The sequence below is a fragment of the Canis lupus genome, chromosome 25 (genome assembly GCF_003254725.2).
Source record: "Canis lupus dingo isolate Sandy chromosome 25, ASM325472v2, whole genome shotgun sequence".
In the NCBI taxonomy this organism is placed as follows: Eukaryota; Metazoa; Chordata; class Mammalia; order Carnivora; family Canidae; genus Canis; species Canis lupus.
This window is the reverse complement of record NC_064267.1, coordinates 44794571-44821703: the sequence shown is the minus strand read 5'-3', so window position 1 is coordinate 44821703 and position 27133 is coordinate 44794571. Positions and strand designations below refer to the sequence as shown.

Sequence of the window (27133 nt, the reverse complement as noted above, 5' to 3'; positions counted from 1 at the left end):
CCACCCATTTCATTTTTTAAACTTGAGATGCAACTTACATACAGTGTAAGTATGTAAACAGCTTGAGGAATTTTTAGATTTGTACACACTCATTTAACCCAGATCAAGATATAGAAAATCTCCCTCATCTCCAAAGGTTCCCTCCTGTTCCTGTGTCCATACTACCGCCTTGTAGAGGTGAACATGATCATGACCAAAGCCTCTACTAATTCATTTTGCCCAACCTTGAGCTTATGAATGGACTCCCTCGGTATATATTGTCTGAGGTCTGGCTTCTTTCACCCATGTTGTTGCCTGCAGAAGTGTCCTTTTACTCTACTGCTGTGGTTGTATTCCACTGCATGTATAAACCGCATTAATCTATTCTACTGTTGACAGAAGTAGGGCTCTTCCCAGTTTTTGGACGTTGTGCGCAAAGCTGCAATAAACACTCTTGTATCTCCCTTTTGGGTGAACAAATGTGCTCATTTCTCTGGGGCTACCCCACAGTGGAGTTACTGGATCATAGGGTAGGTGAACATTTAGTTGCATAGATGCTGCCAAACTGTTACTCTTACCACTCTAGTTCTCAGCACCAGCTGCCCCCAAGAATTACCATCAGAACTTTACAAAGATACAGAAAGTGGGGCCTACCCCAGGTCTCCTTCATTAGTGCCTCTGGGGATGAGGCCCAGACATCTGTGTTTCTGGAAAGTTTCACCAGACTCATCTGCACATGTTGGTAAAAAGCCATTCTCATCCTCCTGCTGGCTGGATTTCACCCCCAAGACTACGTGAACTGCTCTTTCAAAGTCCACCAAACCTTCTGGACCCCAAACCCAGCTCCTTGTGCAGGATTCACATGCCAGGTGCATGTTCTCCTAGACTCACATTCCACACCGGAGACTACTCATCCTGACAGTCTCTCACCCCCGGCTTCTGTGATGCACAGCACCTGGTTGGTCCACCCACCACCTACGTGAGCACTCATTTCCCGTCTCCTCCATTGTATCTGCTCATCCTCCTCTGGCCTCTGAATGTGGATGGCCCCCAAATCTGCCCGCAGCTCGTTTTGCCTCTTCCCCTGACAACTTCACCTACCTCATGGGTGTGCCTGTGTTCTCTGTCTGCCTGCACAACTCCCAAACACATGACCCAGCCCTGATGTCTCTCTCTCTCTAGCATCACCTAGGATCTTCAATTGCCTTTTGGATGTTTCCACTATCTTCCATCAATATTATACAGCAAGTCTGAAGACAAGCTCTATTCTCTCCCCCAAGCCACCTCTGCCTTCTGATTTTCGTTTTTATCAATGGCCATCATGTCTACCAACATGTCCTGCTCTTCTTGGCTTCTGCTTTCATCGTTTATTCCCACGTCTGACTCGGGCCCCAGTTTCTCAGCTGGACCCACCACACGGCCTCTGCGGTCCTCTACATCTTCCTCATCCTCTACACAGACCTAGACCGGCCTTCTCTGTGTATCTCTGCCATGCTGCCAGCCCCCAGCAGAACTTCCAGGGGCTTCCCGATGCCCGTCCAACAGGTTAAAACCTTAACCTAGTATCTAGGACCTCTCTCCCCTCAGCTCTCAGCCCCTGCTAATTTCTCCTGACACTCGAGTCAACCTGGACATGCCCTCACTGTCCCCACATGTCCCCAACGGCCTGCCCCGACGGTGCCAGAGGACCAGCGCTACACAGCCACCAGTGGACACCTCCCAGGCAGGTTTCTTGTCTCAGCCTCATTCCTTCACAGCAGACCTGGATCTTCTCTCCTTCTCTGCCTGTTTTCTTCCTATTAACTCCTGCTTTCTTCTAGCATCTACCCAGGTGTGGCCTGGCCTTTCCTTTTGCACTTCTCTGCTTGCCCTGAGCCCTCAGGAAACATTCTGAACGGTTCTCCACTCCAAACCGGAGGCCTCCAGCAGCGCCATGCCACACCTCTAAGCCTCAGGGCCTGGCTTCTCCAGGCTGGGGCCCAGGAGGTGACTATGCCAGAACTTCCTATCTCCTTATCTGTTCCAGCAAGTCTTCCAACTGGAAATGGATCAGCCTCCCTCATCCCTTGTCCCATCCTCTTGCTGACAGCCAAGCTGTCCCTCAGAGTACCACAAATGGGCCCTCTTTGAGAAGCCTCTCCTGATCTTTCCTTGCCTGAAAGGTCATGTCCTTCTCTGACGGCTCTTTGGTATATTTGGCAAATGTGTTTGTCTCATCTTTCCTTCCATAAACTCCTTGGGGGCAAACACTGGGCTCATCTTTGATTTCCTACTACCTAGAAGAATGTTTAGCCCATCACAGGTCATCAGTAAATACCTGTTGAACAAGAATGAATGAAAGCTTTATTATAGCCTTCCCTAAACACTGTTCCTTGGAACACAAGGGACCTCATAAAATAATAATTGGTATTCCATGACCAAATGAATTTGGCACAGAAATTTCCTTATGGAAAACCATAATGTTCAGAAACCTATAAAGGCTCTGATAAATCCTGCAGCCAAAAACAAAAAAAAAAGCAGCTTATTTAATGATGACTCACTTGGCAGATTAGGAAATAGATTGCATCGTAGGACATAAAAAAAAAAGAAGAACTTGAGAACTAAATTAAAGAAATATTTTAAATCCTTTCAGACTCTTAGACTCTCTGGACAGGGTAAATCCTGTGTCATGAATCTAGTTTCTTGCAATTAATGTGACAGTGTGGTTGCCCAGCCTCTCCTTAGAAGAGGTTTTTGCTCAGTGACGCAAATCAACACGTGATCTCTAATTTTGCTTCTTTTCTTCCTGTTGCCTAGTGGATGAAGACACTCTTTCACTTCCTGCTTGCCTCTGTGGGGATGGACACAAGAGAGCTGAGAGGTGCAGGGGGGTGGAGACGGGGGCGGGGGCAGGGTGATGGCTACGCAGAGAACTTACCCCCGTGGCTTTCTGCTTAGTGTAGGCGTACTTGTCCCGAGTCAGTCTTTCAAAACGGTAGGTGGGTGCGAACGTGATTTCTTCCTCCTCTGAAAACCAAACAAAACCGTGGTTTCTGCCTTGATTCCCCACATTACACAGGTCCATTTCCTTCTTCCGCAGGTACAGTCCTTGCCCCCCAATTCCTGAGGATATTCCGGGAAAAGAGAAGACAGCGATGGCTTGAGAGGGCCTAGGAGCCAAGGGCCATGGTTCTTACCAAAGTGTAGAAAGACCTTCTGCTCCTTCCTCTCCATGAGCAGCTGGTCGTGGGACAGGAGGTCTGCATACTGCTGCTGCTTGATTTTCTGGACAATGGTTTCTGCCTCCTGGAGCAGGGACACAGCCAGGCCTCCAGTGAGACATCCCCGCTTTGCCAACATGAGGCCCGTTACCACCTGCCTGCCCACACCACCCAGGACCTGGAACCCCCGAGGCCACACCAGAGCCTGGTCCCAGGGCTGCCAGGTTGGAGCTTCTTGGCACTTAACTGTTTTACAAGGAAAACTGTGCAAAAGTAGTGAAATGTCAACCTGATAACACAGGTTTTGGCAGTTTCAGATTTGCAGAGGGATGTTTTAACATTTTACTCTCTCACTCTGACTTCTAATATTATTTTTATGGGCAGGTTTGTTTTGGGGCCATGGAAGGAGCCGAAATCCCAGCTCCCTGACTCTGTGGGCATCGGCAGGAGCACCAGCCGCCTGGAATCCAGCGGTCCTCCCTCCTGAGACTGTTACCTCTGCTCCGGCAAATGCCCTTGGCCAACCTCCTGGTGAGGGATCGGCCACAACAGCCCCTCTGATGGTGAAGGGTCAGGATTTGTGGGGTCCCTGCCCAGCCCTCTCCCAGCCGCTGCGGGGAGCCTCTAGGGAGGCAGGTGAGGTGGCACACACGAGCCCTAAGCAATTCCTCAGTCTCCGCAGAGTGGCTGGGGCAGCAAGGGGAGGGGCAGGGTACTTGGGGAAACAGGTGGGAAGGAGAGTGAGAAGGTCTGGGTTCAAGCCCAATGGTCAGTGACCTGCAAGCGACCCCAGGCTACTTCTGGGCCTTTCTGCACCCCAGGGTTCTCAGCCCTTAGTTTCTGCCGTCCTCCACTCTCCCCTCACATGATATAATGTGAAGGTTCTACACCCCTCAGTTAGGGACGTTCAAGCTGTAACCCAGGTCTCTACACAGACCACATGGCTCTGCTCCAGGCCTCCCCACCCCCTTCCCGGAACACTTGGCTCCCCCTGAGTGAGCAAGGCCATGTCTGTGCCACCTGCTCTCAGTGGACCATGCCTGGGCGTCCAACGCAAGCAACATCTTCCTTAGCTGGCCAGTGACCTGCGATCTAGGCAGAAAATCATGCCAGTCTCCTCGGACACTAGCCTTTCCTGGGGACCTGGGCACAGCCAGGACAGTTATGTGGGAACTGAGCGTGAGCAGAGGTGAACTGTGAAGGCAGGGGTTGCACAAGAGAACCACAGCGGGTCCCGGAGCGGGTTGCTGCCTTGGCCCAGCTGGGTCTGAGCCTCCACAGCCCTGTTCCCCGAGCTAACTCAAGGGAGCCCCTGTGCCACGCAGCCCCCCACCCCGGGTGGGCAGCCCCTTACCCAGGTGGGCAGCTCCACGCGGTAGTTCAGGTCCCCAAGCCAGAAGAGGTGGGTGAAGCGGTGAGTGATGTTAAAAGGGCTCAGTTTCTTGTCCCCGAGGGCCAGAAATCGGAGAATGCTCATGTAGTTCTGGTTTCGCCTATATAAAAGAAAAAGTAGGGCAGCCCGGGTGGCTCAGCGGTTTAGTGCTGCCTTCAGCCCAGGGCGTGATCCTGGGGACCTGGGATCGAGTCCCACATCGGGGTCCCTGCATGGAGCCTGCTTCTCCCTCTGCCTGTGTCTCTGCCTCTCTCTCTGTGTTGCTCATGAATAAATAAATAAAATCTTTAGAAAAAAAAAAGAAAAAGTAGCCATCTTGCATAGGGTCACTGGTTCCCTATGTCACCACCATGGCAGGAAGGCAGAGGGAGCTCAGGGGGGACAGAGACTTGACTCGGGGGCCCCGGCTGCAGCAAACCACCTCCACGCAGGTAGGCACAGCCACAATGCAAAGGGCCTTTCAGGCAGAAATGGGAGCACAGGGCAGGGGTCCCCAAGCCTTCCTTTCTGCAGGGAACCAGAATTGTGATTATTCTAGGTAGAGGACTTCATGACTTGGGCCCAAAGGGCTTTGATCTCTAAGGGTGCCCAGCGCAGGTCCTTTCCCTTGGAAGCAGAGTGGTATTTAGGCGTCTATGAGATTGCCGACGTAAGGAAACGCGTGTCCTGTACCCCCGCCCCAGGAGATCCACCCACACGACCGGTCACTCTTGCGCCACGGCCATGGGGAAAGCCGAGGGCTGCACAGTAGCTGCGGTGTTCGGTGTTCGGGGACGTGGGGTCGGCCTGGGGAGGTCACCCCGTGACAGAGCTCTCGGGAAGCGAGCTCCATTACCTGAGTTTCTTTTCACTTCCCGACGTCAGGTGGCTGTTAACAAATCCCAAGGAGGTTCCATTGAACATAAATGACACCCCGACGGCTCCTTTGTTCCCTAAAGGGAGAGGAGAAGGAAGACATGAGCACAACGGGCACCCTTGGCAGGTGGCGCAATGTGATCCATAAAGCGGAGATGGAGAAAAGCAGAACGGCTTCGTCTGGAGTGGGAGACTCGGCAGTGGCAGGACCGGGGCCGAGGGGGGCACCCCTCCACCACCAGAGGAAAGCTGGGTTCCAGCCGAATGGCCTGCAGCCTTGGGATCCTCAGAGGGGTGGAGGGAGGAGGCTGCTGGTTGGCCATCCTGCTAGGATGACCCCCACCCCCACCCCTGGGGACTCATCGGTCACCCCGCGGGCCTGGCAGACAACACCATCAGAAGCAGCCAGAAGTCTGGGGAAGATTTAGACAAAGGAGCCCGGGGCTGGGCGCGCTGCCATCCTCCCCCACCCCAGCTAACCAGGTTCCTGGTGGGACCAAATGCCTCACTGAGACCCCTTTTTTTCTTCTGACTTTCAATCTATCCTAGACTCGGGGTTCTCAAAACATGTTCCCCAAACAGCAGCAGCATCTCCTGGGAGTTGTTGGAAGTGCAAATTCTCAGGCCCCACCCTGGAGCTGCGAATCAGGAATTCTAGAGGCGGGGCCCAGGAATCTGGGTGAAACAAGCCCTCGGAGTCAGGGGTAGGCAAACGCCGGCCCCATGCCAGGTGAAAATGATTTTTATGTTTTTAAATAGTTGGGGGAAAAAAATCAAAATAAGGTTTTGTGGCACATTAAAGTGATATGAAATTCAAATAGGAGTCCATAAATAAGATTTTATTGGAACACAGCTACGCCCACACGGTTGAGTAGTTGCAAGAGAGGCTGCATGACCTGCAGAGCCGAAATATATCCTGGCTGGCCTTTTAGAGACAAGATTTGCCAACTCCTGCTCTCGGGCATTCTGACACATGCAGAAGTCTGAGAACCCGCTCTGGTCAACACATTAGCTTGAGCCGTACGTATCGGGTGCTTGAAAAGTGGCAGGTCCCACCGAAGGACGGCTGTGAGTGTACAGATGCATCAGCATTGTGAGTCTCAGCAAGAAAAACAGAATGTGAAATATTGAATCATTTTTATATCGAATACCTATTGAAATGGTAATATTTTGAGTGAACGATGTTCGATTAAATCTTATGAAAACCGACTTCTCGGTTTCCTCTTTCCTGAATGTGGCTCCTAGAAAATTCGTAACCACCGATGCAGCTCTCAATCTGTCTGGGCTGGACAGCACTGCATGGAGCCTAAGTGGAAGGACCTCAAGGATCATCCACCTGCCTCCCCAATGGGTGGCCCTGCTCCGCTGCGCCCAGGAGGCCTCTCCTTTCCAGCTTTCTCCCCATCCTGCAGTGTGACCTGAGTTTAAATCCCTGCCTTCCAGTTTCCTGCCACTGCGCTTGGGACAGGTTAAGGAACATCATGGTTGGGGCAGCCTGGGTGGCTCAGCGGCTTAGCGCCGCCTTCAGTCCAGGGTGTGATCCTGGAGACCTGGGATCGAGTCCCGCATCAGGCTCCCTGCATGGAGCCTGCGTCTCCCTCTGCCTGTGTCTCTGCCTCTCTCTCTCTCTGTCTCTGTCTCTCATGAATGAATAAATAAAACCTTAAAAAAAAGAAAAAAGAAAAAGGAACATCATGGTAGCCTCCAGTCTCATGTCTGTGAATGGGGCCAATAACAGTCCTTGCCTCCACGGGGCGTTTATAGTAAATGGGATAATCCTCATGAAGCATTTAGCTCTCGGCTGTGCACATGTAGGTTCTCAGAAAGGTGTTTGCTCTTCTAGGGATGATGTCCACCAGCATTCACAGAGCCCTGTGCCATGTTAACCACGGCTAGGAGCCATTTGGGAAGAGGAGAGGGCCTGGAAGAGGCCAGCCCCAAGGTGGGGTTGGGAGGCAGAAAGGAACAGGTGCAGAGGGGCCTCTTGGCCATAAAGCTCAGACTCTGCCCAGAACTCCTGTCTCCCTTTCTGGCCTTGCCCCCAACACCCACTAGAGCTGCAGCCCTGAGGGCCTTGGCTTCACTGTTCCTGCCGCCTGGAACACTCTTCCCACACTGACCCTTCCTCACCCCTGGGACCTGGGTCCCAGTGCTCCTTTTCAGAGACCCTGGGGCCCACCCCCATCTCAAGTAGTACCGGGGCCTCACTGCCCTGTGCACCGTGCGCCGCTTTGCGAGCGTGCTCACTCCTGGAAACCGTCTCCCCACGCGAGCAGGCTGCTATCTGCAGAGTCACGTGCCCAGCACCTAGCACCGTGCCGGGGGGACACAGCTGGCTCTGTCCCGATGAATGAGAGCCGGCGCAGCAGCGGGGGGCGAGGTCTGGGTACCTCACATGCTACAGGGAAGGGGCTGGTGGGAGAGGGGTGGGCAGCCCAGGCAGGCTGCAGCGAGGACAACCAGAGGTTCCTGGGCAGCAGAAAGGCGGGGGCTTTGACAGGGCAGCTACCGAGACAGGAAGGAAGGGGGCAAGTGGGTGTGGACACGGGCAGTTTGCGGTTTGTCAGCAGAAAAGCTGAGAGAGTTCACATTCGATTGCAGCAACTCTTCTGTTTCCTGTTGTCTCTGGGACTCTGTCCTGTCCCCGACTCCAACCACCAGAAACCACTGGCCTCGCCCCCAACCTCGCCCACGGCCCATGTGCGTGCACCTGCCCACGCACACTCACCCACAGACCCACACGTGCACTTACAGACAGCCTGCACACAGGCTCACATGCTCACTCACGCCCAGACAGGCTCACGCCTAGAGACCTGCAGGGACACTCAGACACAGATGTACTTGGATTTGCACGTGCAGACACACACACACATCCACAGACTCACACTCACAGATGCGCTCCTGCAATCCTCTGCTCTTAATTCATCCTCTGAGGGGCCCTGACTGGTCCCCCCAGCTCACCGCTAATACCAACGTTTCCACATCCAACCAGAGTCCTTCTAGATCTACACCAGGGGTTGACAACACATAGCCCGCGGGCCAAATCGAGCCCCCACCTGTATGTGGAAGCTAAGCTTTCTGGAACACAGCTACTCCCCTCACGTTCACGCCATCTGCTATTTCTTTTGTGTTGTGGTAGCCAGGATGAGGAGCTGCCCGTGGCCCACAGAGCCTGAAAAATTGACTGGCACTTTCCAGAGAGTCTGTTAACTTTTGTTCTTGGTCCTTGATTCTCAAGGTGGGGTCTGCGGGCCAGCAGCATGACACCAGCTGCGAGCTAGCTGGAAACCTGCGGAGTCAGAACCCTCACTCTAGCCAGATCCCAGTAGCACTGGTGTAGACCCGGGCTGGGTCTGGGCTGGGGAAACCAACCAGTCTGGTCACCCAGGCCTGAGGGGACCCCAAGAAGCGAGACACAGTTTTTTGGCTCAGGGATGTCCCAGTCGGCTTGGACGGGATGGACATGTGAGCGCAGCCCCTTCCCTGCTCACCCAGCGTGTTGGCGATGCCGGTCTTCACGTTATCAGTACAGATGTGACTAATGCGGTTCTCATGCTCCGGCTTGGCCAGCACCACAATTCGGATGTTCCAGAGGGTGTGGATGGCAATCTGGTGGGGAGGACAACATGGTGACCCTTGGCCAGGGCATGGTGCTTGACCACAGGGCAAGAGATTCCCACTCAGCCCTGATCCCTGAGGTGGGGGACCCTGTCTATAACCCCTAAACTTCAGGGGAGCGCCTAAGGATGCTCTGCAGATGAAACCAAGAATCTTAAAGATGAGAGCCAGGACTGGCAAAATTTCAGTGAGGGAGAAGGGGCAGGGAAGAGGGAGGGCCCCCATGATCTTCAGCAATGCCCCTGGACCCCACCAATTTCAAAATACATGAGCTCCAGTCTGGGCCTGGAAGATAGTGGTGGTGGTGGGCAATGACCACTGAGCACCCAGGCATCTTTTGAAGTTGAGATCTCACAGGCTGAGCCCACCCTGGCCTCTGAGACACTCCTGGCCAGCCTGACAAAGCCCACTGCCCTGGAGGCCCACCCAGAGCCCTGGCCAGCTGCTCACTGTTTTAAAAGTCATGCTGGTGATTTCTTGCAGGGAGTGTTTGAGTATCTCCAGCCACTCCTTCTCTCCCAGGGGGTCCTCCTGGGTGCCGATCACGTAGATGTCATGGGGGATGTAATCAGCAGAATCATCCCGCGTCTTTCCCTGCCCCTTGGAGAGAAACCAGGACGTGATCTTCTTGGGAGGGGGGGCGTTACCTTCAACAGCAAAACCCAACACCAAGTGAGTCAAAGGTTCATCAGGAGAATGCAAAACACAGGTGGGGGAAGTATGCGGGGCAGGAGGTTCACACAGTCACTGAAAACCATTCAGGCCACCCAATGAAATGCCGTAGATGGACAATTAATTATTTCCCCTAGGATGGCAGGTAGGGTCAGAGCACAGTTCAGTTTCTTTGTCAAGAGAACATGAAGTTTTGGAGACCAGAAATATCCAAAGATTCCATATGGTGACTTAAAACTAGTTGCATGAGAGGTCACTCTCCTAGCCTTAGGGGCTGATTTAGTAACTGAGACAGTCCTTGAGCAATTTATGTTCCATTGGCAAGAACATCCAGCAGGATGAGAGGTTTGGGAGCCAATAGGGACTTCCTTGCAAAACAGACAGATCTCAGCTACCAACTGAGAGCCGAAGAGACAGGAAGAGTGTGGAGACCACCTCCTCCATTCTCATTTCAAAAAATGAGTCAAAGTAGCTTAATGAAGACACGATGAAAGATTTATTTTGCCTCGAAACATCCTTTCAAGGTTGAGTAAACTTTCCTCCCAGAGTGATAACCTTCTTGGCTCACAAGTGCCAAGAGGCCAAGAGGCCAAGAACCCAAGTAACTTGACAGTAGCTGTTCTGCTCCTTGCTATTGTTCACAGTGGGAGCGTAAGCCCTGGGGGCCAGTGGTCTCTGCTTGGGGAGACCCTCCCACCCACCCAGCCACCTCCTTCCACACTGTCTTCTCCATGAAGACATCCCCCTCCAGGATGGACTCAGTCATTTCCAGCCAAATCTGAGACTGCCATGCTCACACAGGGAAAAACGGAAAGGGACAGTGTACCCACGTGCATGAACCTCTGAGAGTGAGACTTGATGAAATCAGGTGTCCACTAGAGAGGACAGAAGAGGACACAGGACCCCAGGCATGGGCCAGAGCTCAGAGCTGCAGTGGCCCTTGGAATATCTGGGCATGAATGCCTGGGGAGGGCTGGTGGAGTGTGGATCAGGCTCAGGTGCTCTCCTAACCTCTCTCCCAGAAGCTTGGCCTGCCCTCCACTCAGCTAACAGGCCAGAAGTAGCAAATTATGTTCTCATTTCCAGGTCATTCCCTGCCCCTCCTTGAAAGGCTCCTGCTCACCCGCTTCTTCCCTGCCGGGTGACTATCTGCTTGTCAGGAGGTGGGTGAGCCTGCCTCTGCTCTGGATAATGTGAGCAAGAGGGACACCCAGTTAAATTCAAGTTTCAGATAAATGACAGAGAACTGTTAGAAAAAGTATATCCGTTTAACTAAAATTCAAATTAACTAGACATCCTGTATCTACTTAGTTTTTTTCTAGCTGAATACTTCCACTCAATCATTATTTAGTTTAACTTATATTCTACATTTATCTAGTATCTACCTGTATATTAGTATGTAAGTATATAGGACATGGTATTTGATGTATATTTAGTGCTTATTTCTAGCTGAATAGTTACACTATTTGGTACGACTTATATTCAGTACAATGCATATTAGCATATGATAGATATTAGTATGTAAATATATGTACTATATATTTAGCATAATCATTTCTAGCTAGATATCAATACTAAAAAACTTTGCTGTTTACATGAAATTCAAATGTTATTGGGCATCATTTCTTTCTCTCTCTCAATAAATTGAGCAACCCCGCTTGGCAGGGTGGGGTGGGGGGGTTTCTTCCAGGCCTGAGGCCCCCTGGAGAGCTGCTTAAGGCTGGCAGGTGCCCATGAGCCCCTTCACCTACATATTCACACTGTACCTAAAACACTCCAGTTTAGACATGTAAAGTAACCCAGCCCAGCTGCTACTGGGATAGGAGAATCCCAGAGCTCATTTGTCGTATCCACTGTCTCAGGAAAAGTGTGGAATTCCTTAGGAAGGAGGCTGTGCAGATAGGCTGGGGAGGGGACTGGGAGGAAGACAGGTGCCCTCCTACCCATGTGTCGATGTCTGAGGCAGCAAAGCTGAACCCAAGCGGAGGTGGTGGGAGGGAGTGGGGACGGGGGAGTGGTGGGGGGATGGGGGCACGTGGACCTACCCATATTCCAGGTACCGATGAAGATGGTGATCATGTCTGGCTCCGGCTGCTCCGAGTGCTTATTCTTCATCTGCTGGAGAAGCTGGCAAAAGCCTTCTCTCTTCTAGGGATTGAAGGGCAGACAGACTCAGAATGGCCTCTGTCTCCCTGCACATTACACTTTCAAAGGGCTCGGTCAGCTTCAGGAAAACTGAGAGGAGCGCAAATCAGTACGAACTGGCAGGAGAGCAATCTGGAAATACGGGTCCGAAGTCTTAAGGAAGTGGCTTCGCTTTGCCCCTGCCATGCCTCTTGCAAGGACCGGACTCTTAAGAATCCCCACGAACCGTATAAAGACCCAATCATACCACGGGGACTGTAGCCTGCATTTCGATACAGAAAAAACTAGAAACAACCTTAAAGTCCAACCCTAGGGAGCAAATTAATCCTTGTATTATGGGTCATCCACAGGCTAGAATATCATAGGGTTTATAAGGCTAGATGCCCAAACTATCTCGTGGGGTACAAAAAGCCAATTGACAAAACAGTATCCGTAACATCATTGCATTTTCATTAAAAACACAACCAAGGGGCGCCTGGGTGGCTCAGTTGGTTAAGCATCTGACTTCAGCTCAGGTCATGATCTCGGGGTCCTGGGATCAAGTCCCGTGTTGGGGCTCCCTGCTCAGCGGGGAGTCTGCTTCTCCCTCTCCCTCTGTCCCTCCCGCCCGGCTCGTGCTCTCTCTGTCTCACTCTCAAATAAATAAAATCTTTAAACAAAACAAAACAATGCAAAAAAGACATCCTGAAAGAGAGTCCAAAGTTTCCTGGTGGCATATGGGTGTTTCCATTTTAGACTTTTTGCATATTTGTAGCTGTTACGTTTTCACCAATGAGAACAGACTGCTTATTTAGTGAAAGAAAATTTAGATCCAAGAAACTAAAGGGAAGAGAATACATGAAGGCTGTCAGAGTCTCCCCAGTAGTCTCCACGGGGGACCCGGGGACCCGGGCATACAGTGGGGCACGAGGCCGAGCAGACCGGCGGAGCGCACAGCCGAGGGCAGGCTGACGGCGCAAGCATGTGCGCACATTTTCGGTTGTACCATATGAAATTACCAAAGTTTCGCACCTACAAGAGATGGCAATTTCATACGATTCAACCTAAAAAAGCATACATCTCAGTTAATCCCCTCTGAAGAAACTTGCTCTCAGGGGTTAAAATGACTGTCCTTATAGAGACCTGCCTTTGGTCAGGGATGGCTCAGATTTGGGTGCCTCAGTTTACCGCTGCGTCTCAACCCTTCTGAGCTTGCAGCAATGGGCAGAATTGGTGCCCGTGTTCCCAGAATGATGTCCAGCCAGACGTTCCTTGTCTCTACCTCCCCCTCCTGTCTGGCCCCCGCATCTTTGTTTCTCCCGGCCCCTTCTCTGTCATCCCTCTGAGTTCTTCCCACCCTCTCAGCTGGTTCCAGCACCCCTTGGTCTGCTGCTGGCCTCCCACCAGCCACCCCTCCCTGCCACCACCAAGCCATCCAAAGGGTGGGTCAAAGAAGGAAGGTTCTGGCACTCAGTAGGGGTTGTCCTTGTAAGCCTGAGCTGGGAGCCCCTGTCCCTCAGCCTTGGCAGGGTGCTAGCACCTGGTCACCCAATAACTGGCGTGATAGAGCCTTTTGTGCCCTGCTTATGTGAGCCATGTACTAAAGGATAAACAGTAAGGCCAAGATGGAGGGCTTCAGGCCCTGGTTGGCACATCAGAGGGGAGTGATCAGGTCACAGAGAACACTGCCTCTGGCTATAAGGAGACCCACTGCCTTGCCCAAAGACCTCGAGTATTTCCATCAGCCCACACCACCTCCTGGTCCAGGAGCCAGTCCTGGTGGGGCATCTCACTTCTGCAGAGCGGGCCAAAATGTAGACACAGAGCACTGGTTGGTACTCAGATTCAAATCTGAAGTGCCCCAGAGGTCTTCTGAGTCCAGCCCAGACAAGCTGAAAAGTCTCCCAGTGGGGACCAGGGCTGGATAAGACACAAGTGATAAATAATGCACCCTCTCGGGGACAGGCAATGTGGCAGAGGGAAGGATGGACCTGTAGCTGTTCAAACCCCCACTGACCTGGAACCCATGTCCCCTAACTTCCCTGGGGCTGGTTTTCCCAGGTGAGAAATGCATCGTGAGAACCGAGTGAGCAAATTTCCAGGCACAAGCAAGCTTCAAAACACATATGTTCCTCTCACTCCCCTCCTGACTCATCTAGGTAGTTTGTCCTCACTTACTTTGGAGTCAGCAAAAACATATTCCTTCCGCAGGGTCTTCTCCTTTTCGGTTTCCACCAAAATCACCAACTTGTTCAGAAACTTTTGAGACTTGATGAGCTGTAAGACTTAAAAGAAATGCAAGTTCATTTATTCATTCATTCATCCACCTATCACCCAATATGTGGAATCTATGCTACATTCTGACACCTGGTCATTAACAATCCTAACTTCCCATCCCCAGGTGAGCACCCAATTTGTGCCTCGTCTCCTAGATCCCTTTGTTCCGGCTGTACTTCCAGAGAGGGGTTCATGCTCGGGAAGGGTGGTGTCTGGAACAAGAGGTGACCTGGCCAGAGACAGTGTGAACTGTCACCTTTTCATCTTCCTCCCTCTCCCTACCTCCATTTCTTTCTCTTCCTTCTTTTGCTTTGCTTTTAATTTTATCTAAATCAAAAATTTTGATTTTTTTTTAAAAAAAGTTTTATTTATTTGAGAGTATGCGCACACATGCACAAGTTGGAGGGGGAGAGGTAGAGGGTCAGGGAGGAGCCGATTCCCCCGCTGAGCAGGGAGCCTGACATGGGGCTGGATCCCAGGACCCTGGGATCATGAACTGAACAGAAGGCAGAAGCTTAACCAACTGAGCTACCCAGGCGCCCCAAAAGTTTTTACTTCTATCAACAAAGATGCAAACTGTTCTACAAGACTTTTAACAAACAACAGTATCTCCCCAAACCCACCTCTCTCCAACGTCCCTTCTACCTACAGGCAACTACATTCAACTCCTTTAATGGATTCTTTGGGAATTTTACTGTGTCTCCAAAAAGCATGCTTCATTACGTCTTCCCGGTGTTCCAGTGTTAGGTATTTCCTATTACATTTTGGTTTCCTATTACGTAAGGTGAAGGTTTAGACTTCTTTCACACATGTACAACTTCTTCCCCCCTCTCATCACTCCTTTCCCTTACCAATGTATTTCAGTCCCATCATCTTCCAGTAATATCATTTTTGTCAAGTGAGTATTCATTGTGTTATTATGACCATAGAAATGCTACTGACAGAAAAGCCTCAATTGTGTCCCTTTTCCTATACAACTTTTTGATTTTTCCTGGAATTAATAATTGCCATGTTTTTTCATCAGCCCAACTCTTAGTTTATAATGTTCTTTCCCCTGTAATGGAGCACATTCATCATTTTTACCATCCTCTGGGCCCTCTCTTCTCTGGACTGGTGACCTCTAGGTCTCCTGTACAGCCATCACCCTAAGGCCTTCCCTCTCCGTCATTTAGGAATCATCGATCAGACTGGAGCCAATTTCTGTTATCACCTCTTCTTTCTTCTTTTATGCCCAAATTTTGGTAGTGCAATATCTCTAGGAGTTTTCCAAGAAAAAGGAAGGGATAACAAACTTTGGGAGGCCTTGCATATCTGAAAATCCTACCCTCATATTTCACTGACAGTTTGGAATAATGCTCTCTCCCTTAGGAAAACTTGCCCCATCATCTCTAGTCTTTGGCAGTGCTGCTGAGAAACTCAATGTCATTTTGATTCACCTGCCTGCAGAAGAGTTAACCTGGGAAGTCTGACTGCCATCCCTGGAAAGGATGCTTGCTAGGTGGCCGTTGGTTGGCATCTGGGAACTTGGCTGTGGGGAGGGTCCCTACCATCTCCTGAACTGGTAAGGGGAACTCATTACCCCTAAACTGTTCAAATAGTATGGTTTATGCTGATCACCTGCTTTCCTCCTGGAAGTCTAAAATTTGGGTATGCGCCAGGCAGAGAGTGCCCGTGTGCCAGGCCCCAGTAAAACCCCTGGGTGCTGCTCTCTAATGAGCTTCCCTGGTGAACACTTCACATGTGCTGTCACAACTCATTGGAGCAGCAATTAAGCATGCCCCCTGTGACTGCATTGGAAGAGGACTTCTGGAAGCCTGTGCTTCATTTCCCCCATGGAATTCTTCCCATGTGACTTTTCCTTTTTTGGATTTTGCTTTGTATTCTTTCACTGTAATACATCAAAGCTGTAGGACTTTATGCCGAGTCCTGGTGAATCGCTGATAGTCTTGGGGAGCCCTGACTCCGTCTGTAATCTATCTTTTGAAGATTTTAGGATCTTTTCTTTGACACCAGTGTTTTAAGACTTTCCAGTGTTTGAGTGCCTCAGGGTGCAACAATTTTCTTGTCCTGCTGGGCACTGTGTGGGCCATTTGCGATTTGGAAAACTGGTATGGTTTTGTTCTGACAGTTTCTCTCATTGTTTCCATTTTCTCTTACTGCCTTATTTTGGTATTGGGTGTCTTAGACTGGTCTTCGAATTTTAAATAATCTCTTCTATTTTCCCTCACTTTATCCTTTTGTTCAACCTTCTGGGAGCACCTTCCTCAACTTTATCTTATCACCCTTCCATTCTGTTTTGACTTCTAAAAATTTCTGCTGTAATGTTTTAATTTCCCCTTCCCTATCTTCCCCTTCCTTCCTCCTCATTTTGTTCTCTGAATGCTCCCTTTAAAATAGCATCCTGTTCTTGTTTCATGGTCCAATTTCTTTTCACCTTGATAAATTGCTCCCTCCCTCCAAATGTTTGGTCTTTTTGCTTATTTTTGCCTTGCCTCCCAGGTTTCCTTTTAATTTCTGGTGATCTTTGGCTGTGTTCCAACAGTGACCGTGTGTGTGTGTGTGTGTGTGTGTGTGTGTGTGTGTATGTGTGTGTGTGGTGGGGGTCTGTCAAGCAAGGCTTCTGCACTGAGTGGTCTCATGGGGGAAAACCAAGGGCTGGTTTTTGCCCCTGGGCTGGTCACATGCTCCAGAGACTCTTCCAAACTCCTGCCTGCAGGGTGTGGGCCTTACGGGCAGTGATGAAGGGGAACATTCAGAAGTAACCATTAGTCCTGTTCCCAGTGGGTTCCTCAGTCCTTACCAGGCCTGGTGTCCCTCTAGCCCTTTACCTTCTCCAGAGAACATCCAGTCTTGTGTCTAATAAGTGAGGGGAAGCAGAGGGGAGGGTGTGAGGAGCAAGAGATGGTGGGTCTCTTTTAAGAGATTTTCATCCAATCCTGATGTTTATAACCTCACCTTCATCACTTCTAGGGGCCCCTGACAGTATCAATTCCTGTACCCTTTGTGGGTTCTGTGGTAGGAGTTAGGTGTCTCAGTTTTTCCTACTGCATGCTGAAAATTGAGTCTTTCTGGTTCAAGCTGGTTATCATTATCCATCTGCTTTTCAGCACTTAGAATTTTGTTATCATCTCAGTCTCTTTGTCCCTGTGACTTTTGCTTTTAGGAAGGGAACTGGCAAATGCGTATGTTTGACCTCCATCTTGACCGGAAATCTTACCCAAGGGAAATTGTGGATGTCCTGTGTGCTCAGAAATCCCATCACCCTTGCCAGCAGCCGTAGAGATCCCATGTGTAATTCCTCCTGCTGCCAGCTGGGACACCCTGACACTTTTCCTAATCTGCTACTGAGTCCATGTCTCCTTCCTTCTGAACTTCTGGTTTTTCCTTGACACCCATTTGCAGGACTGTGTGGCTGCTTCCAGGATGTGATATCTTGCTTGATCAGGATTAGTATTTTACCCGAGCTGGTAAGTGGCCCACTTGTCCCCACACCTAGTTAAATAAACTAGAAGCTCTTAGTGGTTCTTTTCCTTGATACTCTACATCTCATTCATGAACAGGTATGAGCAGTTCTACCTTCAAAACATCCCCAGTGTCTCTCTTTCCCCATCTCAAGCCATCACCATCTCTTGCCTGGTGACTGTCAAGGCTCCTAATTGGTCTGTCTCCTGCCATCATTTATTCTCAGCATGATAGCCAGAGTTCATTACCACTCCCTTGCTTAAAATCTCCTAGTGGCTCAATGCCCTTAAAACATACACCATCTGGCTCACCAAGCCCAGGACAGGTGCCCAATCTCTGCACCACCGGTGCTCCAGCCATTCCATGCTTCTCACACGACAAGTCTGCTCCCATCTTGGAACCTCTGCCCAAGGGTTTTTCTTTCTGTGGTTTTTGCATGGCCAGCATCTTCCGGACACTCAAGTGCCAGCTCAAATGGCACTCTTCCATTATTGTCATAGCATCTGATTTGCATTCCCAGCCTAGAGTTTATCACTCCCTGACATTTTCCTGGTTTACATATTTGTATACTTGGTTATTTTCTCCTGGACTCTTACTTGCATGGAATCTCCCTTAGAACTAAGACTTCTGGCTTGTTCACTCTTTGCATCCCCAGAGCCTGGTTCATCATAACTGCTCACTGAGTGAATACGTTACGATTTCCTCATACAGCAACTGGCTTTTCCTATGCGTAGAAGACCTCAATGCCAAAGCTACTCATGAACACGGGGACCGGAGCAGGGCAAGGGAATGCCCACACCCGCAATCAAAGATTTCCTCCAAGGCACCTGGTTGGCTCAGTGATTGAGCGTCTGCCTTTGGCATGATCCTGGAGTTCTGGGATCAAGTCCCACAGCAGGCACCCCACGGGGAGCCTGTTTTCCTCTCTGCCTCTCTTTCTCTCTCGTGAATAAATAAATGAAACCTTAAAAAGAAAGAAAAAAAAGATTTCCCCTAAATGATCAGCACTTTACAATAACCATGATTGGAAACCTATTGTGCCAGGAGTACCTAAAGACCTGCCTTGTGTCACCAGTGCTCACGATGACCCTATAGGAATCTGTTTTAGGGATGTGGACATGGACGCTTTGAGTAGGCCAAGTTACTGACCTAAGGTCACACCATTATGAAGCTGTGAAGCGAGGATGTGAAGCCAGTAGGAGTCCAGTTTACCCAGAGCCCCTCATCTCTCAAGCACACTGCTTCCAGTGCCAATTATAAAGAGGTCACCTAGACATGTTGCCACATGAACTGTGATACTGCACTGGCCTCGAATTCATTTGTTCATTCATTCATTCATGGATTCACTCAGTATGTACTGAGATCACTTACTCTGCCCAAGTGCTGTTCTCGACTCTGGGGATTTGGCTGTGAACAAAAAAAACTTATTTCCTGGCCTCTGTGGAGGCCACATTTTTTTGGGTGGGGGTGGAGGGGAGTTGGGGATTTATGAGCAACACTGCAAGCACCTTAGTCAATCCGCAATCCCTGAGTATGCACCTGCTGAATACCAGGTCCTGAGCTGGGCCTACAGATTTCAGAGGTGGAAGATCCAGACCTGGCCCACGTGGGGGAGGGAACTTGTTAACAAGTAATCGTGTCCTGACGTGACAGATACTACGACAGAGGGTGAGCTGGGCTCCATGGCCTGGAGGGAGGACAGGAAGCAGGTGGGTATGGCCCACAGAGTCTGGGCTGGCAGGCTCCGGGCGTCCTCACTTCTCTTTTTAAAGGCTTGTGAATCCCCACTGTAATGGTGTATCTTGACTCGAGCTGGGTTTTCTCAGGGCTGCTCTTCTACACGTCCCTGATCTGATGGCAACATTTACACCGTCCAGAATGCCACAAAGGAGTATATTCACCCCTTTAGGTGACCAACCCATCAGTGATCTCCATTTCACAGTCCATTTCCAGCTTTTACTTGGGCATTCAGGGCCCTGTCCACATCCGGGGCCCCATGCCCTGCTGCTCCTCCCTTTAGGGCCACAAGTAACATGGGATTTCCCTAACACATGCCATTCTCAGTTCTAGTGCCCTCCCCTACCTTATGCTTGGCGAACTCCTAGTCATCCTTCAAAGCCCTAGACAGAGCCATTTGTGGTGTGACCCCTCCCTGCACACCCCACAACAAAGCTAATCAACCCTCCTGGGCTAACCTTGCATCTGACACACATTCTAACACTTGCTCACAGGTCGACTTTCCCTTCTACGCTGCTACATCTTTGAAGGAGGGCTACAACCTGGGGTTGATGCATGGAAAACATTCCAAAGAAAAATGTCCATTGAATTAATAAACTGACAAGTGTTCACAGTGTTTCCCAGAACCCTGGGAGGTATTTCTTGCAGTCCAGGAGCCTGGAGTTTTTTAGAGCAGTCAGGCACTCTGACACTCTCTCCCCTTGTCTTACAAGCTTTGGTTTCCTCTTCAGCTGGGTCCACGCCTTTCAGCTGTAAATCGTTCTGACAGGTGAGAGGAAAGCATGGCTCTAAGTGGATCACTTTTGACACAGCCCAATCCTGCTCAAGCCCTCATACAGCCTACGTCTCCGGCCCAACTTGGCAGGAGACAGAGCAGCCTGCCTCAACACTGTGACCTCAACTCTGCAAGAATGGGACAGCCTGTCACACTTCAGCATCTAGGGCCTTCATTTCCTGGTCTTTCCTCACTGCTCTATTTTGCCTTCCTCATCTTCTGCCTCACTTTGGAAGGATAATCACAATGGTGAGGGGGTTTTGTTGAGCACTTACTACCTACTGTGGTGGATTTAAGACCCGTGGCAGCCCTACGGGATGTACACCCTTTTAGAGAAGTACAGAGGATTGGAGAGAGGACTCTAGCCCAGGGTCACAAGTGACCAAGCTGGGATTCAAGGTTGGGCTCTGACCGCCTTTCCCTGTGCTAACTATGCCCTTTCCCTCACTGTGCCCCACCTCCTGCATGGGGCTGGTCCCCAGACTCCCTCCCCCCCTGCCTTGAGACCATCCCTTGGACCTTGGTGCCACAGCACAGATGGGATTTGGGAGCAGGAGCTTGCAGGACGGGGCAGGCCCACGTGGGGTAGCTCTCTTCCCTGGCCTCTGCCTGGGCACTCGGCCAGGGCCCGGTGCTGCTGCTGGGCACAGATGGGCTGCTCTTGTATATACTAGCTCCTCCTCTTTCATGACAAGCCTAGGAATCCATGATGATGATGATGATGATGCCCATTTCAGAGATGAGGAAAATGAGGCACAGAGAGCTTAAGTAAGCAGGCCCACAGGATACTGCCAGCGAGTGGCACAGCCTCCATCTGAACTGGGGCAGGTTAGCCCCATGGTCTGGCTGCACGCTCATCCCCACCCCACCGTGCCCAGCACAGTGTCTGGCACCAAGCCGGCTCTGAATATATATAATCTCCCCTCCCGCCCCTCTGGAGGTCCAACCGTAGGGATTCCATGGGTAGTAGATGTTATTTGTAGGTCTTGGCTGTCAAGCCAAATATCTGCCATCAGAAAAGACAGCTCAGGGGAGTGTTCTTGATGGGGTTAAGGCTGCAGCTCGTGCCTCGGGCCCACGGGAGACATGCCGTGAGGCGCTGCCATCTGCCATCCCTGCTGGTGCCTACTCTGAGGCCCAGAGCGGTTAAGCAACGTGTCCAGGGTCACACAGCCACTAAGTGGCAGAGCTAGGATATGAATTTAGACAGTTTAGTTCCTGAACCCACATACTTGAGCACCATGCTAAACTGGCTCAGTCCCCGCTACGCTCAAGACACTCCCTGACTGGGCCAGCAGGCCTTAGGTGCGCAGGGCTCTGTACGGGGACGCGAGGTGACCATTTGGTCAATCTGGCTCCTAGTGGGGAAGGACACATTCACAAAGAACTGCCCCCCCGGGGTCGAGCGTTTACCTCACCTCCCCAGGGTTTGCTGGAAGGAGGCGGACCGTACAGGGAAGGCCTGGTAAAGGAGGGACCTGTGAGGTGAGCCTTGGAGCCGGCAGGGGGTCCCACGGGCAGGGGGAGGGGGCCACGCGGATCCTGGCACAGGGGCAGACGTGCCTGGCAGGACTCCTTTTCCGGCCGCCTGCTACAGACCGGTCACGTCATGCAAAACCGGGCACCTGCAGAATGAGAGCGTCGTGGGTGGGAGGGGGGCTTACTTTTATTGTGAGTGTAGAACTTGTCCTCAGAACCATCCTTGGACTTCTTAATTATCAGTTTCCCAGACTCAACATCGACTTTGAGCTGCAATTTCTGAGGAATCCCCAGAGACTCTGACTTTACCTGTGAGGAGGGGAGGGAGGAGGGGAGACGTGATCATCCTCTCTCTGCAGAGGCTTTGGCTGCCAGCCCTGGCCATCCAGCCCTGGTGTCCCATGTGGTGCCATCGGGCTTCTAACTCCGTGCTTCCCTCGCCCCAGAGCCCCAAGTCCACGCTTCCTCGGGCAGCCCCTGAGAACTGCTAAAATGTGAGAAAGAACCCGGCTGTGTGTCCTGTGCACGTCAGCGGTTCTGCCAACAGGTTTGGTGGAGGCAGCAGGTGAACCACCAGAGAAGGATTCATTCACGGCTTCACGGGGAGACACTCCTCAATCTGCTGTGCCACCACTCCCAGAAAGGATGCTGAAAACAGACTGAGACTCCTGGGCCTGGTCACAACCAGCAACTGAACATTTACTGATGATACTTAGGAAGGAGACAATTGCCTAGGCATGCTCAGAGGCTGGAGATCTACACACAACGCTATCATCAGGGCCCGAGCAGCCTTTATGTGGGAGGCAGGGGCGTCTTGTCCTGTGTTTCTGAATGTGGGACCAGGGGCTGGACTGGGCTGGCTGCAGCAGGATTTCTGTGGATCATGTAGAAAAAGAGATTTCTGGGCCTGAGCATGGAGGTTCTATCTCCGTCACTCTCCGGGAAGTCATGGGAATTATATTTTTTTCCTACTCCTCCCTCGAGGCACTACTTTGCAGCTAGTTTGGGGGCAAGGGGTGGTAGTGGTGTCCCTGTATGATTGTCACTCACTGCACTCATTTGGAGAAGGACACAGTTTATGGCATCTTGGCCTGGGGCACTCTTCCCTGGGGAGTCTCTCCAGAAGGAGGCTCCACAGACCTGTCTGGTGCCCATTCTGACCTCCTTATCATCTCCATGGGTGGCTCTGCCAACCACCACTCTCGCATAGGGATCCTTGCCCTTGTTCGTAGGGATCCTTGCCCTTGTTCGGCTGAGCCAAACACTGCCCCCCCACAGAGACCATTAGGGCCTCCAGCCTCCATCAGTGGCATCTGAGGGCACAGCCACTTACCTCAAAGGTGACCGGAGGGATGAGGGAACGCCGGTGGGGTGACTCGGGGCCTTCGTGCAGCAAGGCCTTGACCTGTGGGCGTATGAGCACAGGGGCCTTTAGGCTGGGAGGTGCAGGGAAGACAGCCTCCTTCGGGGACGGGGTCAAAGGGAGCACAAAGCCTGCATACCCCAGCATTCCCTAAGCAAAGAGAGGACCAAAGAGGAGCCCGGGGAAGCTGCAGGATCCCCCAATACCTTATCTTCAATGGAGGACAGCAGACTTGTCAGTTGGCTGAGCTTGGCCACCATGTTGATCGGATTGGCCTCACCAGGCACCTGACAAAGAGCAAGGAAGGACAGTAGTCAGAGTGTCAGAGGAATTCCACTGGACCCTTTCTTCCTCATTTCACCCCCCGATGGCCCCTCGAAGTACTATGATTATTCATTCCCCTTTGCAGGCAGAAAATCAGAGCTATCTGTAGTCACCCCAAAATTATCATGGCCAAAATACAAACCTTTTTTTTTTTTTTTTTTTTTTTTTTTTTTTTCCAAAATACAAACCTTCATTTCCTCTCCCCTCTTAAACTGTTTCTCCAACTGCTTCCTACCTTATCCACCCAGTCGCTTAAACAGAATTCTAGGATCAGCCTTGATTATTACCTTTGCTTCCCCCTACGTCTACGCCAGTGGTGCTCTTCTACTTCCAAAATGCAGCCATCTCACTACGGAGATCCCATTGCTAGGAGAAAACTATCCTATTCTTTACCCAGCCCTCTGAGACTCTGTATGCTGACCCCTCACCCCCAGCCAACCCATGCTCACCTCCGACCTGCCCGTGGCCTTTGAGCTACTTTCCCTGAGGAATTCCCAGAGACATGGAGGTCACCAGGGGAGGCCACCAGCTTGCTACTCGGGTCTCAGATCCACAAAGAGGTGTTCCCGGGCCATGCCAGCTAAAGCACCAGGACATCTCTATCAAATCACCCTGCTTTGCTGCTTGTCAATCACCTTGGTCACTTATTCGTTCATTGTGTCTTCCCTGCTAGAACGCGAGCTCTGTGAGAACTGGGACTGTGAGTACGGTTGGGCGCCGTGACCTTGGAGCTTGGACTAGTGTCTGGCCACAGACGACGCTCAGTAAAGTTGTTCAACGCCCACGGGAGGCCCAGGGAGCTCAAGTTACTTGATTGAAGTCACACAGCCAGTGGATGGCAGGGCAGGACTCGCATCCACGACCGTCCTGAGACCCAGGCCACTGTCTCAAGTGTTTATTCCCAGAACCAGTATTTACAAGGCACCTGCTCTGTGCTAGACGTGCGGTCACACACGTGGAATTAATGGTACCATGCCTGCCTTCCAGAAGTTGGATGATAAAATCAGACGCGTGTATGGAATGGAATGAGGGTTATCGCCAACCAGGTGAAGTCCCTTTACCCCACCCCTTGCTTAGTAAGTCAGCCAGGCTACACTCGCTTTTGACCTCAAATTTCTGCCCCCTTGCCTGCCAGCAGCATCGCCACGGCGACACCCCCCCACCCATCACCCCATCACCCCCCACAACCATCTTAGCTTTGTCAATACTTTCTCTGGTTTATTTTTGCCCTGTTCCTTAACAAAGCTCCCAATTAAGCCCATGCTTATCATCGAGGAGCGGAAAGCCTGGAGATGAGGAGATGGAGGGAAGACTCTGGGGGCGGGGGTGGGGGGTGGAGGGGGTGGAGCAGACCAGCAGGTCAGTGGTGGAGTAATTTGTTTTGGGTTGTTTATCTCATAAAGAATTGAAAAGATAACAGATTCAACCTTCTTCCTTTTCTCTCTCAGGGACTTGGAACGAAGACCTGCTTGCTACCTGGGGCAGTCACCTAGCAGTTTTAGGTTGGTGTCTCCCCCTTTTCCTTTGAATCTGTGTCTGAGGAGGCAGGTTTGGCAAAAACTTACCAAGTGTAAACCAAGTTATTGACAAACCTGGAGTTGGTTCTTGGAACAAAAGGTGTTAGCATAATGCGGGAGCTCGGCCTCCACTTAGGCCTCCCAGCAGGCGGAACACAGAGGAGAAGGGCATGAATTCGTCCATGAGGCCAAGCACATTTTAAACGCATCCATTAAAAAAAAAAAAAAAAAAAAAAAAAGGCAGCCTAGGTGGCTCAGCGGTTTAGCACTGCCCTAGGCCCGGGGCCTGATCCTGGAGATCCAGGATCGAGTCCTGCATTGGGCTCCCTGCATGGGGCCTGCTTCTCCCTCTGCCTGTGTCTCTGCCTCTCTCTCTCTCTCTCTTTCTCTGGGTCTCTCAAGAATAAATAAATAAAATCTTTAAAAAAATAAAAAATAAACGCGTCCATTCATCAAATCCCCGCATGAACGGATTCTTCTAACCCTTGTTTTGCGGATGGGAAATTGAGTCAGAATGGTGAGTCAGCGTGTCCAACGTCACACACAGCTAGTGTAGACCTGAGACTTGCATGTAGGTCTAGCCCAGTGATTCTCGGCTGATGGCGATTTTACCCACCAAAAGGCATTTGCCAACATCTGGAGACATTGTGGGTTGCCACAACTGGGGGATGCTAGTGGCATCTAGCCAGAAGAGACAGGGAGGTGTTGACATCCCACAATGCACAGGACAGTCCCCCACGACCGAGAATAATCTGGCCCCAAAGGTCACTAACGTCAAGGCTGAGGACCTAATTCACAGCTTAGCCTAGAAGTGAGCAAATTGGCCTGAGTGACACTGTGAGTTCCCATAAACTGGCCCAGTTATTTTACTTTGCTTTTTAGTTGCCCTTTAAAGGGAGGATGTGGGTTCCAAGGTTAACGACTCTTTCTCACATGGGGCAGAGCCAGGTCTCTCCTAGTCCTGAGCTCCGCACTCATTGTGATTACGTTGCATTTTGCACCTCCCATCTCGAATGAATAAATTCCACATGTGGGGGGTCCCCGGGGTGAGGGGCCCCAGCCTGGCTCACTGACCCGAGGGGAAGGGCCCTGTGTCAGCAGGGTACGGCAGTCAGTGTCTCACACATGCAATTTCACTTAGTCCTTCACAGAACCCTGCAGTGTCAGACGTGCTCTGCCCATTTCACAGCTGAGGAAAACAAGGACCAGTGGGGGCGGGTCAGAGACTGGGCTCGGAGGTTTCCGATCTAGCGGGGAGTGTTCTTTCCTCTACCTCAGGCAGCAGCCCTGGAACTTCCTCCTGGATCTGTGAATTTCTGAAGGCATCTAGGACATCCTCCCTGCGTTTTCATTATGAGTCAGTTCTAATAAGGGAGAGTGGGACCGAGGACCCTTTCTCCCCATCCACGTCTGATGCCACCCTCCATCCAGAAAGGGAACACCAGCTGGCCGGCCAGGCAGTAGCCCCAGCTTGACGGTGGCGGCCTGACTCTCTGGGGGCCTCGCCCTCTTCTCTATTTCAAAGATGTGGGTGTGTGGTCTTCTGTTCTAATTATTTAAATGTTAAGAGTCTGGCAGGGCCCCTGTTTTGCCTAGATTTGCTTTTACTCTCCCAGAGATTAATGTCTCATCATTTGCTTTCATTGCCTTTTAAATTTTGGGTGAAATTTCTTAAGTGGTACAAATAGCACATATACATCTTCTCAGTAAAAAACACCCTCCAGCAAACAGTCTGGTCGAGCCCCAAGTCCCCGATGGCCTAGCCCCTTCTCCCTCGTCCCATCCCCACGCGCGGTGACCAGAGGTAGACTTCGGGATAGGAATCCTTCTGGTCGGATTTCCACATGGACCTCAGAGTTCACATGCCGTTGCCTTTTTCCGCCCAACAATATGCTGTGGGTAGTATGTCCACAACAGTGCACCCCCCCTTAGACTAGAATTCTGCAGCTCTACGTTTGGGTGGTTTCCACTGTTTTTGTTTTTAGAGATAAAGCCACAATAAGCAATAAACATCTCTGTCCCTAAGACGGCTGCCTACGTATCAAACTGCTTGCTTGAAGGATGTGTGCATTTAACATTGATGTTGCAGGTGGATAAACTGCCCTTCAGAAAAGTCATTTCCACTCCCAACCGCACAGCAGAGCAGTGAACCCCATGTGAGTCCCTGACCCCAAAAACCCAAACCAAGCCCTGATTCCATCAACCAACTTTTTGCCCATCTGATAGGCAAAGAGATTTCCCTGTTACGAATCTCATTTTCCAGTTACTCATGAGATAAGGTTGAAGACAGCCTTTCTTTATAACGTCTCCCTATTTTAAAAATTGGGTTTGTTTTTCCTTAATTATTTGGAGGAGGTT

At 51.0% G+C, this 27133-nt stretch overlaps 1 protein-coding gene and 1 long non-coding RNA gene across 2 annotated transcripts in view; one reads left to right on the top strand and one right to left on the bottom strand.

Moving 5' to 3' along the window:
• The window catches only part of INPP5D (inositol polyphosphate-5-phosphatase D), a 119625-nt gene that overhangs the window by 26431 nt on the left and 66061 nt on the right, over positions 1–27133 (bottom strand). Inside the window, exons 7-17 of the mRNA XM_025463479.3 lie at positions 23141–23221; positions 22905–22976; positions 21757–21880; positions 14020–14126; positions 11763–11865; positions 9496–9692; positions 8919–9036; positions 5408–5504; positions 4534–4672; positions 3156–3264; positions 2897–2985 (exon numbers count right to left, since the gene is read on the bottom strand). Coding sequence (XP_025319264.1) covers positions 2897–2985; positions 3156–3264; positions 4534–4672; positions 5408–5504; positions 8919–9036; positions 9496–9692; positions 11763–11865; positions 14020–14126; positions 21757–21880; positions 22905–22976; positions 23141–23221 — 1236 coding nt within the window. The remainder of the gene's footprint in view (positions 1–2896; positions 2986–3155; positions 3265–4533; positions 4673–5407; positions 5505–8918; positions 9037–9495; positions 9693–11762; positions 11866–14019; positions 14127–21756; positions 21881–22904; positions 22977–23140; positions 23222–27133) is intronic.
• Positions 2752–7260, top strand: LOC118355314 (uncharacterized). Its single transcript, XR_007405857.1, has 4 exons — positions 2752–2839; positions 3059–3403; positions 3564–6157; positions 6673–7260. It is a non-coding gene; the product is annotated as an uncharacterized LOC118355314 (long non-coding RNA).